The sequence below is a fragment of the Corvus cornix genome, chromosome 2 (genome assembly GCF_000738735.6).
Source record: "Corvus cornix cornix isolate S_Up_H32 chromosome 2, ASM73873v5, whole genome shotgun sequence".
Classification (NCBI taxonomy): Eukaryota; Metazoa; Chordata; class Aves; order Passeriformes; family Corvidae; genus Corvus; species Corvus cornix.
In genome coordinates this window covers 3,133,946-3,153,750 of record NC_046333.1, presented here as the reverse complement: position 1 = coordinate 3,153,750, position 19,805 = coordinate 3,133,946, and the positions used below count along the sequence as shown (strand labels likewise).

General features: G+C 41.3%; 1 protein-coding gene across 9 annotated transcripts in view; it reads left to right on the top strand.

The window, feature by feature from the left end:
* The window catches only part of ADCYAP1R1 (ADCYAP receptor type I), a 137,719-nt gene that overhangs the window by 19,008 nt on the left and 98,906 nt on the right, over positions 1–19,805 (top strand). For all 9 annotated transcript variants that reach the window (XM_039549635.1, XM_039549641.1, XM_039549640.1 and 6 more), the window contains one exon: positions 12,750–12,910. In XM_039549635.1, the coding sequence (XP_039405569.1) occupies positions 12,860–12,910 (51 nt within the window). In that variant the 5' untranslated portion in view covers positions 12,750–12,859. The remainder of the gene's footprint in view (positions 1–12,749; positions 12,911–19,805) is intronic.

Here is a 19,805-nt window from a genome sequence, read left to right as displayed (position 1 = left end):
ATTCTGTATCACTAGTACCTAGTTCCTAAGACTGCTTCCGTGTTTCAACACAAGAATGTTTCCAAGGTCAGCCAAAGCACAGACAAACCATTAAAATTTGCCCTAGGTTTTACCAACTGCCTCTCACGTACCATTGATGGTTTCTCCTTTATTTTCTCATCCTGGTCCACCTTTAATCTTCTCTTTAATCCTCTGTTTGGATGAGGAAGCCCAGGAAGGCCACTTGAAGGTAGCACTGTGCCATCTGCAGCCATGAGGGTCATCAATAATGCAGCCTGCAGAAATGAGGGCTTTGGGACAGTGGGATTTCTTGTCTTAATAAATTGCATCCTTTGGAGGCTGCTGGAGTGATCTCCCAGTGCTGGAGATCAATGAAACTTTCTCTTTCTTAGGTTGCTTTTCTTTAGATTGGGTATTAGGAAATGTTCCAATTGTTTCAGAAGTTTTTAGCAAATGCTGACCAGGATGGGCAGATCCTGTGTTTCCATGAGAAACCAGCCTGGGAAGCTGTGCCTGCCCACAGCGGTGCTCTTGTAGTTATTCCAGGAGCTTAGAAGAAACCCTCTCCCCAGAGCATCCAAGGAAATAGGGGAATAATGTAGAACTGTTAAATTATACACTGTGGTGAAATTGTGGAATCTTGAGCCAAAATCCTCTGTCCTAAAGAGTTTCTAAAGGGTCAAAGCTTCATCCCCAACGTGCGTGGAAAGGCACATGATGATGATGGTGTTTTTTCAGTGCCATTTCAGCTGAGCTTAAATTACATATTAAACTCAAGGTGGGTGTGAATGAAGACCTGAACAGAATTTACACTTGATATGATGTGAGGGAAGTAAAGGGAGGAGGTTGGAGCAGCAAGAAAAAAACTGTTGCTAAACACTTCACATTATTTGACCTTACTTTGCTGCCCACTATGAGATGCTACTCATCAGCTGAGTGTAGCTTTGGCAACTTTTAATGTTTGGACTGAATCTTTTAATGCTCTGCCTCAAATCTTTCTCTTTCCCTCCCTTCCTCCTGATAGAAAATATAGAGAAATAGGACCTAATTAATCTGTTGCTTTGAAATACATAATTTAGGATAATCTAACATATGCTGGGAACTCTATGGGATGTGCTGATTATGTCTCAAGGACTATACAAGGAATCTGGGGAAATTATCTCGGGTTTAGAGGTGCACATTTGAATGAGGTAACTCTCACCCAGGGCTCTGAAGGACCCCCCCTGCCATGGGGAGAGAAGCATTTTGTTGTGTCTTTGAGACATGAGTCAACCTATTTCAAGCTGTGCAGTGGGCACGCTGGAGAAGAGGGGATTTCAGCTTGATTGGATTTACGTGTTTATATCCTGGGTTTTACTGGGATGCATGATGATAAAATGACAAAGCTATCCAGTGGAAAGGAATAGCATTTTGATTGTTTTCTGGGCCACAAGAGATATTTCAGTTCCACATGACTCCTAAAGGAAAATGTGAATCATAGAAAGTTGGGTTGCATCTGATGCGATGACCATCCTGTCAATTTATAAACTTCATCATCAAACAGATTAATATCTATGATCAGGATTTCCAGCTTTCTCTTCAACAGACACATCCAAGAGAGGAAAATTACCCATTTTTTTAGTTTCCATTGTCTCCTGTTCACACAGGATCTGTACATAAGTTTGCTGCTGTAGTAGCTTGGAATTTGACAGGAGTAAAAACAATGCTATAATGGATGCAACTGATCTTTCCCAGTTGTGTTTTGATGGGTTTCTTTTGGGGTTTTTTTGACACCTTTAGAATTGATAAAATAAGAGAACACATCATTTATTGGCCAACGAATTCGGCATGTACTTGTATGTCTATGTGTGTGTGTGTTTATATTAAATTGTTTTGGTCCTGCATTTCTCTGGCCTTCCCAGGTATTCTCTTAGGGCCATATTCTGCCACCTTATAGAGCACTGTAGGGCCAGCTCATCTTCTAGAACTCTCATGGAAATCCATGAGTGCAAAATGAAGATGAATATAGAGATAGTCTTAATCACTGGCTGAAAAGATGATTCCATGGGCATGAATCACTTCCGTTCATTTGTATTTGCCTTTTTTTTTTTTTTTTTTGGTTTTTCTAGAAGTGGCAGAGCTACTTTATTCATAATAATAGTGAAGCAGTGGTTTATGAATTAAGCTGAATATTTACATTTTCTAGATTTTGTTAAGCTTAACTGCTGTAAGTCATGTATTCACACCCTTTTAAGGCTCTGGGCACCTGAAATACGACTTCAGCTAAGACATCATCAGTGCTCTGAACCATAGCTTGGGAATTCAGTTTTGTAGTGTGGAATTATTTTGCAAGGCTACAAGTTTTTAGGAGTTCCAGATTTTTCATAAAGGAAACAATCCAGAGATAACTACGAGAAGGGGCTGACAGGGTTGGAATTGTCTGCAACATTCTCAACAATGTCATCTGGTGTGTCCTTGCTTCGTGAGGTTCAAAGACCAAGGCCTTTGAAACCTGCTGAAAGAAAGGAAGAGAAAGAAAGAGAAAGAAAAAAAGAAAGAAAAAGAAAGAAAGATTTTCTCTAGACTTATTTCTCTAGACAATATTTTCTCCAGACTCATTTCTTTCTGTGTCAGACAAAGACTGCCTTTTGTGTGAGTAGGAGCTTTTAGAATCTTTTAGGTTGGAAAAGACCTCCAAGATCATTGAGTCCAACCATTAACTCATTAACATCACCAGGTTCATCACTACACCCTGTCCTGAAGTGCCACATCCATACACCCTTGAAACACCTCCAGGGATGCATTTTTCCTCATCAAAGTGTTCCTCATTGCAGAGACATGAGTTTACTCCATGCTTTAAGGTGAAAGGTGGGATCCAGCTCTGAGTCAGAGGGAACCTGTATCTATTAACACTGCAGTGATCCACGTGTCAGAGAAATTGGTTAACAAAGTACACACATGATATGGAGTCCTCTCAAAATTCTAAGTTTTGTTTTTGTTTTCCTCCTCTCTCTGGAAGGCACTTCCAGGGCTTTATCCTGCTGATGGTCCAAAGCTTTCTTGCAGTTCCCAGCTTAACTTCTTGTCCCAACACTGACTTTAATTTCAATCACTTTTCTTCCTCCTTTTTTTGATACTTCTGCTGTTCTCAGGGCTGTGCCTACTCCACACAGGCTTTCCTGAGCTAATCAAACTGATTTTCTTCTTTATTAGCCCTCTGTTTTCCAAGATGAGTGGCACATTTTCTGGGAGCAAGGCAAAGCCACGTGCTGCTGAGGGGAATTGCTCATCTTCTATTCACTGTGGAGGCAGCTGAGAGAAGCCAGCGTGGATAGAGATGGTTCCCTTTTAGAGAGCCAGATTTATGTGCCTTGGATTCCGTCCCTGGTTGCAAAACCATGTGCTGTGGAAGGTCCTAATAATGTCCAAATGTAATGAGTTTATTAAGCACGATATGGGACACAGCTGGGTGAGCTCAGGCTGTCAGAAATGCAGTAGGAAAGGAGGACAAAAGGAAATGTGGAGGGAAGAAAAATATGCGGTTTCCTGGTGCTCATGCAGTGTCTTAACCTTATCTTTCAGTGTAGTAGACAAGAATGAAACTGTTAAAAGGAAAAAAAAAAAGGAATGGAAGATAGGACTGTAGTCCCAGGCCTGTTCTGGGATACATTTCCTTGACAATGTGCACTTGAGGAATCACAAAAGTAGAGGCATCTTTTCTCTACCCAGTGAGGAGTTGGGAAACACATTATATCTGTGCCTTCTTTATCAAGATGGGCTGGAGTTTGGCCCATGAAAGCTTTCAATAATGTTGATTAGAAGCACAGAGGAGGAGCGTGGATGTTTATCTGGGCCATCACCACAGATTGTCAGCTCAGAGTGCTCAGTGAAGTACAAGCTGTTGCATTCAGAATGCCTCTGACTTTGCACTGGAAAATGACAAGGAATTGTACAAATGAGGCAGAGGAAGATCATTTGATCGTCCTCTCTGAACAACTTGGCAATTTTTCCACACTCCCAACCATCCTTTTCTCAATACCAAGGTTGTATCAGACTGTTTTCTTCACGCCATCTCACATTTATTCCTTTGGCATCAGGCTGATGCTCATTGTATTCACCACCTTCCAAAGCAACAGATTACTCCCTTTCATTCCCTATTTTATTACACAGATTACTCCCTTTCATTGCCTATTTTATTACGCAGATTACTCCCGTTCATTGCCTATTTTATTACTTCTGTTCTCATACGGGAAGGGTAGACTTGTTTCCTGGGGGTGATAAGAGTTTGTTGTGCTGTTGCTGGAGCTCCAAGATTGGGTCCATCACCAGCTACAGGAACACTCCTCTGCAGTCTGCCTGTGCTGAATAAATAGTGGAATGTTTTGTTAAAGATACCCTTGGTATTTCCTCACAGCTGAGAGCACCTTGCATGGAGCCTGGCTCAGGTCTGGGGATGTTTGATCTCAAGATAATCAGCTCAGCGCATCAACAGGGCTAATTGAAGTTGTTACTCTGATAAATAGAATATTTTGAGTTAAGGAATTGGTTTGAAGGTACTGTCCAAGTACTGCACTTGGGAAGATCCTCAGAGACAATGGGAATAAAAGGCTCTGGTCCAGAGCTGCATTTTCTGCTCTTACTCTTTCCTCTGCCTGTGAGAGATGTCTGCTCCACGTGTGCTGAGCAGGTTCAAAGCAGAGCCTGATGGACAGGTTGACAGACAGGTTACAGTGCTTACAACCTCCTACGTCATCATGAAAAACAATATTTACACCTACAACCAGGGAAGGAAATGCAGACCACCAGTCAAGAAAAGCAAATTAATCAAGGGGCTCTTGCAAAGCTTTGAAATACCAGGTAGAGAACTTTTTTTCCTGGTTGTGGAGTAATAATTTTGGAGGCCCTCACCAAGCAGCACTTAAAGCCCTGCTGGAATGGGAGCAGCACATCGTTATCTTTATGATCCCAGTATTAATTTCATATTAGCAATGAAGTATCGCATATACCACAGATGCTTAAAAAGGATAATTGATCTGCTGTGAAAATGGAATCTTCTCACATACTTTTTTTTTGCTTTGCATAATGCTTCCTGAATGTGTGGTAGTTGGCAATTATTTCCCTGCTCTATGGTCTTTAGTTAAGGAATCTTGTCATTTCACCATTTCAATAACATATGGGCACAATAAATCTGATGGATAATGCAATAGGGAAAATAATGCCAATCAAGGCAAGAATTTTATCGGTGATGTTATATGGGAGACCTGCCAAGAAAAGCAATCCTGTGCCCAGGGAGGTAGGAATTGTGTTCCATAGCCTCTGCTATCATGAGTCTCTCATTGCTTTCATTGCAAAGATAAGCTAGAAAATCTTGACCTCTGGGTGAATGATCCACCCATGTCCACCTGAATTTTCAGAGAGCCTGAAGCGGCAGCTCCATCAATGAGACATTCAAAGTCATTACAATGTCAAAATACTCAGTCAGAATTTAGATGTCATTAACCTTCAATGTTTCATCATATCTGTACTGGTGAAGCAGCATAATATGAAGGAGAAGAATCGTTATATTGTGAGAATTTCTTTTATTTATAAAATTCAGGCACTTTAAATGAAGTTTGTTAAAAAAAAAAAAAAATCAAGTCTTGTTTAGTTTTATATACTATGTCCCAGAAAAGCATAAGCTTTCAGATCTCAGGAAGGGCTGGGCTTTATGACCACACCTATGAAGGATGGGTTATAGCAGATTTGGACTTTCAAAGAGATTTTGATATTTTGTAGATAATCAAGAAATTAATCAGATCTTCAGACAGTGTAAATTTGGATGAGTTTCTTGAACTGGCTGAGCAAGACTTACTAAAATCTGTTTTAGAATAGTTTTACATGGGGTTTTTTATATGTTAGGAAAATTCTATAAAACTAGAGGACTAGAAAAAACAAGAGCTGTCTGGTTATACAGAAGTGATAAGGAGTGTACTTTGTAAGGACAAATTATAATGCTCATATCTTCAGGGAAATTCAATTTGATGGAAACCATTCAAAGGAAAAGAATAAAATTTTTAAAAAACCAACACTCCACCAAAATTGTAATCAGGGACAGCTGAAGTAAAACATACATGGAAGTTATTAGGCTGTGTTAATAAAAGGAATAAAGATAGTATTGAAAGTAAGAAAAGGCTGCAACATAGAGAGAAGTCAGGGCTCTGCTTTGCTTACCACTAATCCTTTGGTGTCATAAACTTTGGGAATGGAATTTTCTTTGCCCTCATCAGGCTGAACGAACAGAATTAAAAAAAAGAAAAATAAACTCTTGCAAAGCAGTAATTCACTTTGTCCAAAATTAGGCATAGTGTCATAAAACCATAGAATGGTTTGGGTTGGAAGGGACCTTTTAAAAGGCCTTCAGTCCAACCCCCTGCCATGGCAGGGGCACTTTCCACTAGACCAGGTCCCTCCAATCTCCATCCTTAAGGATGCCTTAAGGCATCAAGCTTTAGGATGTAGAAGTTGCTCCCTGAGGTTACCTACATCTCTGCTGACTGTACAGAGAGCCTGGGTAGGCTGGGCTGAACTATACAGATCTTTCTGATGTGGCAGTGCTGTTTTAATTCTTCACTGATGACCTGGATGATGGGACAGAGTGCACCTGCAGGAAGGTTGAAGGTTACACAAATTTAAGAGGAGTGGTTGATAGACTGAGAGGTTGATTCTGCTGTTGCTTGGAGGGAACCAGACAGGCTGGAGAAATAAGCAGAAAGAAACCTCATCATGCTGCAGAAAGAGACATGCAAAGTCCTGCACTGGGAGAGGAATAATCCCATGCACAAGGACAGGCTGGGGCTCAGCTGCTGGGAGGAAGTTCTACAGAGAAGGACTTAAAGCTCCGGGTGGACACAAAGTGGATCCTGAGCCAGCAGAGTGCCCTTGCAGCGATGAAATCCAAAAGCAGCATCAGCTGCATGAGGAAGAGCCTTGGCAGCAGGTCAAGGGAGGTGATAATTCCTCTTTCTCAGCCCTGGAGTGCTGGGTCCAGTGCTGAGAGCATGAACGCAGTGGGTTCTGTGAGGAGCCACAAAGATTGTTAAGGAATTAGAGCAAGACACTCAGAGACCTATGGCTGTTCAGCCTGGAGGAGGTTTGGGGGGGTCTTATCAGTGTGTAGAAATACCCGATGAGAGGGTGCAAAGGAGATGGACCCAGGCTCTTCTCTGTGCTCACAAAAGGCAACAAGCACAGACAGACATACAGGAAATTCAGCTGTAAGATAACTATTATTGTTAGAACGGTCAAATACTAAAACAGGTTGATCAGGGAAATTGTTGAGACTCAGCTTTTGAGATATTCAGAAATTGAAATGGGTTTTGAATAACCTGCTGTATGTGACCCTGCTCAACATGATAAAGCCAAGCAGCAACAGCAAACAGCATGCAGAAAACAGCTTCTTCTTCTTCTGTATGCTCTATATTAGCAGGGGAGTTGGACCAGACACTCTCCAGAAGTCCTTCCAACCCCCAACTCTGTGAATCCTCTTCAGCAGTTATTCTTCTTGCAAAAGCACGTTGCTTTGATTTATTTCCCACACAAGTCCTCATGGAAGTAAATGAAATCGATAATCCTACTTCATGCAGAAATATTTGGACACCTAAGCTCTCATTTGCGTATGGGAGTCTCAGCATCCGCAGTTTACCATTTCCTACTTTTGTAATCACACCTTTATCTTCGCTTCTAGAAAGGGAGTTCTGGTAAAATTCACAGGTGTTTTCTGAGTTTTATGCAAGGAAAAAAAATGAAAAGCCTGTTCCTCCAGAAAGTAAAAGGATTATTACTGAGTATTGCTAGCAGATTTATATTCATTAACACTGAAAAGCCTAAGCCAGGCAGCAGTTGAATGTATTTCTTTCAACTATTTCCATGCAAAATTGTTCTTAGTGCTGTATCAGCTCCCTTTTAAATTTTGTTTTCTAAAGCAACAATTTTCCTGCACAGTGAAAACACTGGATACCAGCAGTCTGTCTGAATGTATGTCATGAATGGGTATTTTTCAGCCTATGATTCCCACATCAGCTCACGTGTTAGAACAACGGACAGCCTGCATCCATCCTTGTGGACCATCCTGTGAAAAAATTCCACATTGTTTGTTGACAACTCTTTCAGGCAACGGTGTGGGATTTCTGAGGCCCTTGAGACATTCATGTGCAGCTGAAAAGGGTTTTGTCCTTTGTAGCAGTAAATCCTTTCTGAAAATCCACCTCTTGGACCTCCTGATGTAATGACCCTTTGAATCCTGTTTTGTCATTGACAGCAGATTTGGTGAGTGGGAACAAGGGCTTGAGGGACTTTCCCAGTTAAGTACATAAAGGGAGAATAAAAGTCTCCTTGGTTTGTAAAAGAAAGCAGAGTCAGACCCTCAGCTGCTGTGATCTGTGAAGAAACTTTAATTTCAGCAAATTTAGGAAGTAGGTAAACAAAACCAACCCAAAATATTTAAACTTGAAGAAATAATAACTACTCTATTAAAGATAGTGGAAAGATCATGATGTTCTTTTTTTTCTGCCTTAATAGGATTGCTCTTTGTGGAGTACTTTCCATGGAAAACTTTAGAGCCCTTGCTGTCTCATATTCAGTTACATCCTCTTTTAGCTTTCCTGTTGCCTTAAATATATCAGCATCAATTTATTGACATCCTAAACAATCAAATTCCTTCTCAATCCTTTGTGGTAGGTTAGACTTTGCTGGTTTGGGTTTCATATTGCTGATCCATATATTTCAGACTGGAGGTGGGATTATTCTGTCCAAATTTAGATATCCACAATGTAGATGTCAACAAATGAGCTGGCTGTTCAGAATTCCTTTACACTCTGGGAGACAAACTGAAAGTTTAAAGTAGATGGGTAAAATAGGTCAGACAAAACGCTTTCTTCACGTCTGCTTCTCCCTGTTGGTATAAAAAGAGACTTGATGATGAGCTCATGTGAGAGGATGTATCTCCCAGGTTTCTAAAATTAGGAGACGTGTCCTAGGTCACTGAGGGGTTGATTTCCCAACTCTGCTCGTTGCTGGCAAGCAGGAACTTGAGGAAGGGGCACCATGCCCTGTAATATAAATGATGGAGCTGGAATACCACGTTTGGGAACTTACAGGAGGGAGATTATCAAATGCAATGGGTTTTGCACCTTTGTATTGAGAGCCTAAGGACAGAAAAATATCAGGTGTGTAATGAAAGGTGCTCCAGCCCTCAGGAGAGCTACTAAGCTGGTCAGAGGGCAGGAACACCTCTCCTATGAATTCAGGCTGGGAGCTGGGACTGTTCGTCCTGGAGAAGAGAAGGCTCCAGGGAGACCTTAGGGGAACCCTGCAGTGCCTAAAGGGGGATTAAAAGGAGGCTGGAGGGGGACTCTTCATGTAGTGACAGTCTAAGGGAAAATGGCCTTAAATGGAAGGAGGGTAGGTTGAAATTAGATTTTAGGAAGAAATTCTTTACTTTGAGGTTGGTGAGACACTGGAACAGGTTGCCCAGAGAAGCTGTGGACTGACAATCCCTGGAGGTGTCCAAGGTCAGAAATCTGCTCTAGTGGAACGTGTCCCTATCCATGGCTTGGAATGATGATCTTTAAGGTCTCTTCCAACCCAAGCCATTCTAGGATTTTATGATAATTACCTGTTCATATATTTTGCACCCTGTAATTCTCCACCCATGTTTATTCTTCATAGGGAAACGTTCTTCATGTCTCTAAGTGTTGGAATAACTGTGCATGGAGTGGTTGACTTCCCTGAAATGTATTCAGTGTGCAAAAGCTCAATTTCTCCTGCATGTTGTCAGAAGCTTTCAGATTTCCACACTTGTGCAGTAGCTTGGTCATGGGGCAGGAAGAGGATGTGGTGGGAGCCCCTGACTGGACACTGAAGGGAGATGAATTAAGTAATGAATTCCCATTTGATCATCGCTGGTCTAAACCATTGTGGGCCAGCTTTGAAATGTGTTGGTTTCCTTTCAAACCACTGGCACGCGTCCCAGAGGACCACAACAAGGAGCCCAACAGGTCAGGTGGTTTCTTTTGGGTGAGATCTCAGTAAGAGCTCATAACTACCTTGGAAAGCCGCTAAAAATCCTCTTTCATTCATCCAAAAAAAAATTCCTCCATTTCATTCATCCAGTGGGTACATTCTGAGATGTTGTATAACAATTTTACCCATTATTTGATATGGTGACTTTTTATCCTTTTGAGCAGTGATTTATTCCCTTTTTTATGCCTCCCTGGGAGCAGTCCCATTGTACCTGGAAAGGACTCACTGTGTGCTTTTATTCATTCGTGACATCAGATTGTGCACTTGACACTTGTGGGCTTCTCATGGAGGAATTGTCCTCCCCAGCCTCCAGAGTCCCTTTTTTAGGTGGAGAAAGAAATGGGCACTTGCAGCAGAACAAGTTTTGCCAGAGCTTTCCCAACCTGCCCTTGAAGCAACTCAGATACTTTCATAAAGAATCTACTGTGGCACTGACAGTGTTTCCAGTGGACAAATGAATTCACCTTCAGAGGGGATGAATTATTTTCTTAAGTCATTATTTAACCAAAACAAAGTTGTTTGTTTTTATTTTCTTCTTCTTCCTGTATTTCAGCCATGCTTGAAATAACCCCCTGAAACCCATTCTATATTAGGAACAATCAGCTGAGTTTCAGATTCCCAGACACTTCAACAGCCCTTCTGTTTCACCAGAGATAATTGAAGATTATTTTGAGGAACTGTTTAACCATAACTGAAAGGTGCAACCCCTCTGTTATTGGCTATTCTGACTTCACTAATTTTAATTACAGTGGCAGATGCAGATAAAACAACAACATGAAGCATCAGTAATGAAATTACAGGATTTATCTACCAGTGGTATCAGAAGAAAATATGACCATTCAAGCTTCCCTTCCAAATGCAATACTGATATATTATTTATTTTTCTCAGTACTGAGTGGTCATGCTTTATCAGCATTGCCTATATTTTTTCTAAAAGTTTATTTTTCTAGTATAATATGGTTGATAGTACTTATCTGGGAGATAGCTGGGCTTTAATTGGTAATAGAGATAACTACCCTTTAACTGATAATAAAGATAAGTAGCTTTTAGTAATAGGTGGACTCTGAATATATGTCTAACTTACCTGCCAGGAACAGCTAAACAATATAAAAGGTTCTGCTGCAGGTCCAGGGCAGAAGTTCTGGGAGCTGTTATTCCCTAATAAACACTCCAGTCTCTGTGGATGACATGAAGGCCTCAGCCCAGTATTTGGTGCAGGTTTCCATGACTACTTTGAAGGGAAAAAAATTAAGTAGATGCTTTTATTTTCCCTGCAATATGTGGAAGAAAAGCCATGAAATGGTTTGCAGAGGTTCTTGTCTCTTTAGAAGCTCCTTTGAATCTCAAGACGAGACAGAAAACACCCACCCTCCACTTTTCAAACCTAGGGAATACCAGGTTAAAGTGAAAAGAGGGTCTTGTAAAGGTTACCACTTTCCCCCAGGGTATTTGTATTTACCCATCTTTTAGTCAGGCATCTCCCACCCTTCCCCTGCATTTAATCATTTCCTGATGAATTACAGTGACAGCATGAAAGGATAGAATTCAACTTCCACACCCCTCTCTGGCTTTTCTGGACTGAGCTGCACACAGGAGTGCAAATGATCAGGAAATAATTTCAAATCCAGTGGCTGCTAATGCATCTGTCTGGTTTTGTCGTGCTTCTGTTAATGGCATTCCAAGTCCTCACGGCTGAATGTCACCAGGGATGTTTGCTGTCCTCCTCAGCTGAGATCTTATCAATTGCTCGTTATTTGATAAACCATCAGAAGTACAGTTAAGTAATTAGATTCCATGCCAGAACAGAGCGTGAGTGACTGATCAAGTGAGGATGGAAGAAAACAGATCAGTTTAGAGTGAATTTCATGAATCATTGTTCTCCCAAAATTTAGAGAGGGATTAATTTTCCTGTTTTATTTTTTAATTGAAAGACTCTCCTTTCTAAATGCTGATGTCCTGGCAGCGTGTTGCAGTCAGTATAAAACTTGGGTGTCCTTTGGTTCTAAAAGTTCTTTCACAAAACACTCCTTTACAAATCAAAGTAGGATAATGAGAAATAAATCCAAATCTTAAAACACCTTCCCCCCAGTCCTCAATTCTTTCTGGGCAGAGACCAAGTGGTGTAGGTCACAAATATGAATGACATTGTTGTCCATGTAAGTCAATCCTGATTATGTCCTGGATGAATTCTTTAGCCTGAGACTCAGTTCATTCCTTTGCCCCTCTACTGCCAAGTTCTCAGAAAGGTTCTTAACAAGGTTATTAACAGGTTATTAACAAGTCTGGTAATGGATTTTGTTATCTGGACAAACTATCTTGGGAACCAGACAACCCCTAAAAAGCCCTGGACAGTTTTGCTTTTAAGACACTACTGAAAATCAGGAAAGGCAAACCACAAAAAGCAGAGATGAAGCAGCCAGGTCCTTTTTCTTCACAGTAATCCACCCTTCCTTCTCCCCTGGGTGCAATTTAGGTCTTTGCAGCTACAGAACCTGTTCCAGTATTTCTTTGACACAAGACACTGATCATACAGACAAGTCCTTGGCCTTAAATTAGATGCCCAAGACCATCTTTAAAATCTGCAAAAGCCTGTTTGATCTCTGCTAAGTGCAACTCGCAGTTCAAGTGTTGGATTCCCTGTTTTCTGTCCATTTCTTTTTCATTCTCTCCGTGGTTTCCATATTTATAATAATTTTCCTCTTTTTCTGCAGAGATCTGAGCCTTGATGTGAAGACCTCAACCAAAATATCTGCAGAGAGCCTGTGCTTCAGCCCTAATCACAGTGTTAACGAGCAAAACTTGTGCAAAATTAAGAGAGAAGATGGCCATCAACTGGAAGATCTGCTTCTTCAGCCTCGTATTGCTTCCTATGGTAAGGAAAAATAGGTTTATTTGCATTGCTCTGATATAAATATATGTTCTCAAGGCCAGCACTAGCCAAGAGGGAAGGATCTGCTGCTGACACTGATTCTGGGTTTTTCTGGGTGGTCTCATGGTTTGGGTTAAAGACTTTTCCAGCCTCCTTTGTTAATGAATTAGGACTGTGATCACTGCTCATCCTGAGAAGGGCATGTCCATCCCTTGAGGGAATTCCTTCACTGTTTCTATCCGAAATTCAAAACAAAATGAAGTAATAATTAAAAAAGAAAAAAAAAAAAAAAAAAGGGTCTCCTGTTTCAAATCCATTGGTTTAAGAATATTTTTTTCCAGACAGAGGGGTTAAAATTAGAGATTCACTTCATGCCCCCCTGTGAAACCTAAACCTTGAGATATTCCAGGCAGTGCTTTTGCAGGCCTCCATTTTCAGAGGAGCAATTTTAGGAAACAATACAACTGGGCCCCTAAAGATCCCAAAGGCACTTAAAGTAATTCATCATCTTTCTGAAGATATTCGACTCTTTATGAAGATGACAGGGATTAATTTTCCCCACAAGTCTTTACTTACTAAACAATGTGCTCTCCCATTAATAACTCAGTGTTAGCACATCTGGGGATTGTAGCTCTCCCTCTCCATTGTCCCTGCACACGGTGACTGGATCTCTCCTCACATAACAGCCATAAAACCACTGAACATAGATTTTTTTCTTCTTTCCTTTTGTAGCTGTGAGGAATTGTACACAAGCCCTGCAATAACCTCTTGTTGCGTTTCAGCACAATTCTGTGTTAAACCATTGATCACAAATTTGCTTTTCAGTTCTTCTCCAGGAGCACTGCTCACAGGGAATCAGTTACAAATAGCACCAGGATTTAAATCCTCCAGCTCATTCCCATTAAGAGCCTTCTACTACTTCCATGCAAATGCTTTACATTGCTTAATACATGGATATGTTCATGTTACTACGCTTTAATAGCCAGGTATCTGAAAGAATTCGTGACATTTAGTTGATTTTATTTTTAAATGATAGCTATTTAATGTGCTGGTGGTGTGACCAGAGCATTTTTCAGAAGTTTTTGCAGAGTTTTTTGCTCTTGTGTATCGATTTTGTGGCCTGTCTTCTCCAGTGCGTAGCAGGCAGCACATGGAACTTGTCTTGACTTTGGCACACAAAAATACATTTTCTTTCCCTTTGGCTCTTGTTTAGAGTCCACTTCATTTCACTGCACATCTGAAATGTGGCATAATTCAGCTAAATTCTAAAGCGTTGGGTTGGCACTGGTACCATGCTTGTGTTCATCCAGATAATACAGTCCTTTACATACAAATATCTGGTCTTGGAATTTTTTTCTAGAGCATGGCTCCTGTGAGTATTCCTTAGATTTCCTGGTCAGATAGAAGTGATTACTTAATAAAAACTGTGTTTAATTTTTATAATGTATCTCTAAAATTACTACAGTAAACTTCCTCTAAACTAATGGGGAGGGAGAAAAATCCCCAGACTTAACCTGATTTAGGCTCTGATGTTCATGTGAGATTCCTGACTGTAAAAGGAGTTTAGCTCAAATTCAGATGCTGTTTTTTGTAGACACAGAAGTTCTGGTGACATGGATCTATCCTGCCCTGGGAGAAACTGGAAAGCTGAATTCCTGGCCATGCAAGCATATTTTTCAGATTGCAACCAAAATAATTAAATGAATCAAAAGATAAAAGGCGTTTTTGTTAAATGGCCAACAACCTTCAATATTTCAAGATTTTAGGTGCTCAGCTTGAGACCTTCAAAAGGTGTCTTGTTATTTAGAGGTGAACAGTTTTTAATTAAGGGAAATAAATGAACAAATCCCTTGAGTTCTCAGATGGGTGACCTTCCTGGCAGATGGAGAAGGACAGCAAATTCCCAATTGCTCACGTTTCAGGACATAACTGTGGTTGCTGAGCTGGATAATTAGTGATCAGCTCCAGCTTGTGGAAAGAACAGTTCTTAATGAAATACCAAATAACAAACCAGAGCTAATAAGAAGAAACCTGCTTTTTATTTGCTGCTTCTGCAAAGTTTGTGATCTTTTTTTATGAATATAAGATTTTACTGCAGTCTTTTGCAGGAATCCAGATATTAAAGTTAACCATTTAACACACGTGAATTTGTGTATTTGCACACACAGAGCCCACCACAGAGATTATACAACAATTTCTGTATATTATTCATTTCTTATTAAATCCCTACAGTTCTTCTCACAGGCCAAATTTCAGGAATGATATGATGTTATTCATGGTTCTTCCCTTGCTGCAATTCTTTTGCGGTGCTTGTGGTAACACATTTCTCTCCACTGGGGCACACCCTTTCCCTTCAAACCATCTCTAGTGCGCTGTGCTGGTGACCTCAAATTGGCACTTTCCTGTCATGCAGATTTTCCAATTTTCTAGCAAGGGAGTGGATGTGACTTTAAAAAAAAATAGAGTAATTGAAAGTCATCCTAGACTCCAGAAAGTTCCTGGAAAAACTGGGTTGATAATGCTTTCCCCTAAGCACAGCTGGTGCTGTTCAGGGAATCTCCAGTCACTCCCAAGGAGAGCTCCTGGACTCAGGAGTCAGGATAGATCCCATTTTCCTCAGAGTGCCTGTATGAGCTCCTGGATCTTCACACCTGCTTGGACGTGTAGTTTTTGGCTCTACCAATAGTCAGACCCATTTTAGCCACAAAAGCCCCCAAACTGATGTCCACATCCATGAACAGACCAAGAAAAGGCAAAAAAGAGAACCAAGTATGAATGGGAAATTCCAGCTGGCTTCAAGTATAGGCTCTGACCAGATGACAAGAAGAGAATATGCTAAGAAATAACTAGAAATGAACATTTTAAGCCAGTTCTAACTGTCAGAGTCAAGGGTGATTCAGTTTTTCATGTGTTCAACAGCTGCTCTGCATTGACCTAACCTATGAACCACTTGGGACTGAAGGCACCATGATGCTTGCAAGGCCTTTAGAGGAATTCTTGAGCTTTATTTTTTTCCCCCCATTTTAAGTGCTTTCCTAGATTTAAATGCCTGTGTTGCTCTTTTGGCTGGTTTTAACCCACTTCTTTCAGCTGGCTCACCTCCTCTCAGTCATTCCCATTCTTTGCTTTGGATAAAGCTCTGAACAATCTGGGATAGTGGAAGGAGTCCCTGCCCATGGCAGGGCTTGGAACTGGATGGTCTTTGAGGTCCCTTCCAAACCCAACCATTCTAAAAAGTGAAAAGTGAATTCCCTTTCACTGTCATTTTGATTGACTTCACATTCCATCCATCTGTGATAACGCTGGGTAATGTTTTGGGTTTTTTTAATTGGAAAATATTAACAAAAGTCATCATAAAATTATGGAGGAGAAAGGATCCTAAACCATTGTTCCTTTGTCTGGTTCCAAATGTACTTGAGAAACAATGAGTTTCATGACTCACAAAGTTGGCTTGGTGTATGAACTGAATTCTAAATGTAACTGCAATGCAGGTGTTCTAAGTGTCTGGAATAATTCGATCAGATGTATTTCTTCACCTAATACTTGGAATTTCTTGTGGGTACATATTTAATATTGCTAAGCTTAAATGTTTCCAGTGGGAGAATATTCTGCGCAATGTTCGAGTAGCTGGGAAGAATGTTACTGTCTCCTTTAAAATAAAAATGTGGAAAAGGGAAGGTGTAAGTGAAGCCCCTTGTATAACAACCCTGAAGTGTGATCCCTGAGTGAGAGTCAGATGGGCAAATACAGATTTGGATGTACTGGCAGCACCTCACAGAGCAGAGATTGGATCTGATCTGGATCTGATAATGTTTAAGCAATTCGTGAAGAGGTGAGGATAGAAACTGAAGTGTTTGCTCAGCCCCTGTTTGTTTGCTGAGAGGGTAGTATCTCTCAATCTTCCCAGGGTGTGTAAAGGCTACAGAGCAGAGAACTCTCTGTATCCTCTATTATTCATCCCTGGCTGTCACTTCCAGTGCCAGGCTGCCTTCAAATAGAATCATCTACGTTCCAGCCTCTGTTATTTTTTAAAAGATGAGACACAGTGTATTCAGACACGATATTCTACTAGTTTTCCTCCCAGCCTGCAGTGTTTTTAAGTGCAGCCCAAATGTGAGGCTCCTCAGGCACGAACATAAACGGTTGGGTTGGTCCCTGCTCTTTAAGCAAACTATTCTTTCCATTCCAGGGCTTAATGAGAGAGCTTTTAATGAGCTTACCTGCCTGGTGATTTGTAGCATCTCATAACCCTGTTAGAGAAGTCAAGCTCTCTGTAGGTTTCTCTAGCACAGTGCACAGTTGCACGGGACTTCCCTGTTATTTATGGAATGAAAATATAAATAAGTACAAACACAGCCAGGGAGCTGCTGGGAATGTTCTCCACAGGAGACAAAGACTCAGCTAACCAAGGCATTAATGCTGCTGTAGCTTTTCCCTTTTAATAGGAGTTGTTGGTGCTGGGGGCAAGCAGCAGAAAATAGCAGCCTCTTAAAAGCCTTGTTTAAAATAGAAAAACAAAGTCCTGGGATGTGTAATACTGGGTAGAGCAGTTTCAAAGAGCAGGCTCAGAATTCTGGTATCACAAAAAATCATCTGAGAAGAGCAGTTTGGTAAAAGCACAGAGGCCTTGATACCAACCGACTTCAAGCACCTTTCTGAGGCACAAAAATTAGGATTTCAAGTTCCAGATGTTCATTATCCCGTCACTTAGGTGGGATAGGGACTTACAGAGAGTGCCAGAGTGAGAGTTCTCTCAGGGTGATGTCTCCACCTGAGATTTCTCTAAGTCTCTGGGGTTATTTTCTGAGAAAACTCAATGTGTTTACGCTCCTGAAGGTGGTGGGAGCCCTGGATATTGCGTTGGTTGCTCTGTCTGGTGCACTGGCTCTTGTAACCTCACCTGGGCACTTCAGGTGCCAGTACGAGTTATTGCAGAAGCTAAAGAAAGACATCTGATTAAAACATTTTTCATAGAATTATAGAATGATTTTGGACCTTAAAGGTCAGGTAATGTCAACCCCCCCTTCCCTGAGCAGGGACCCCTCCCACTAGACCAGGATTTTCAGGGCCCAGTTCAACCTGGTCTTGAAGCTTTTTAAGCTTATTAAGCTGATTTTCACAAAAGATAAATGACAGGGGAGAAAAAAAAGTCTAAAAATACACATATTCTACCAAAATGTGGTTCACAACACTGTGAGAAAACACAGGTATCTACCACAACTTTCCTTTAGACAGACAAGAAATCCCAGTCTTAGAAATGCAAGGCAGCAGGTAACAAAGCAAAAAGTAGTTGCCGTATATTACATTAATGTCTTCACTTTTTTGCCCTCTGGAAGTAGCAATAATTTCTGTGACAGGCAAATAAAATGATGACAACACTGATATAAGGACATTCATGTGATTTTTTTTCCCTGCTGGTTTTGAGTTCATGAGCTTGCAGGAGAGTGGGATGAGCAGTCAAACAACAAACTGGGCGTTAGGAGGAGTTCTTAAAAAGGAGCCTGTAAATAAATAAAAAAAATGTAAAATCAGAATCAGTGGTTTTTCTTGTTGCTCAGCTGTTATTATCCAGCTCCTGGAGGGATATTTTTCAAGTCTCTAGCAAGAATGTTGCTTGCCTGCAACTTGGGTTTGCTGAGTGTGCAGCCCAGGAGGATTTCCTGTGCAGGCAGCTTGAGGGGAGAGCTGTGATGCAGAACCAAAGCTGCATGGAGAGGAGGGGGAAATGGAAGCAAGAGAGCAGGAAGAAAGGACAAAACTATGAAAAAATCACATTTACAGCACTATTCCTCTATTAGGGATTTGGTCTCTTGTATTCCCACCTGCCCCTCTCAGCAGGGCTTGCAATAAAGGGTTTTTTCCCAATGTGTGAAATGAGCTCTGCTGCTTCTCAGAGTGGATGTGTGTCCTGTGGCAGGACTGAGCCCTGCCTGGGGATCAGGGAGTGCTGCTCAAAGCTTTTCTGGGGGAGCAGATGGGGTGAAACTCTCCAGACCAAACTTCCAGAGGTGTCCTGAGCACAGCTGTGGGGTCGGGAAGTTGATGTAAGGCAAAGCCTGCCGGGCTTGAGGGGGTTTCCAGGGCTTCTTTTCCAAAGCCATGACAATGTGGCTGTTTAACCAAAATCTGTGAGGCCTGTTAGAAAGAACTGCCAGCCCTAAAGCCCAAGTGTTGCTGTCACTGCAAGGGCACAGAACCAGCTGCACAAACCCCTCTCTGTTTCCCTGGGCAAGGGGTGAATTGCTCACTCCAGAGTGACTTATGCTCCTGAAAAGGAAGTTGTGTTCCTCTCAGGTCTATTTTCCCCATGAAAATGACTTGGAAGTGCAGATTTTGAAGATATGGATCCTGTCTCTACTAAAATCTGATGATCTCTGTGATACATTTATTTCATGCCAGTTTTTCCTTAAAGGACAACATGAATGCATCAGTGCTGCTTCTGTACTTCCCTGTGCATGTTAGAGCTGAGTTCTGCACCTAAATAAGTCAGGAAATTTACTTAGAGCAGTAATTAGCCACCTAAATGCTGGATGTCTGGATTAGAATCAGAGAATCATTGAATGATTTAGGCTGGAAGGGACCTTAAAGACCATCCAGTCCCACCCTCTGCCATGGCAGGGACACCTTCCACTATCCCAGATTTCTCCAAGCCCTGTCCAACCTGGCCTTGGACACTTCCAGGGATCCAGGGCAGCCACAGCTTCTCTGGGCACCCTGGGCCAGGGCCTCAGATTAAGATATTTATCTATATTAATATATAATCATAATTCTTCTCTACCCAGTGTCAAGGGACAAACACCTTTAGATACTGGTATAACCCATCCTAAAATCCCCCTAATGCTCTCTTTACTGCAGGGCCCTCAAAAACTACCTTAGACTAGACTTTGGTTTCTTTAGT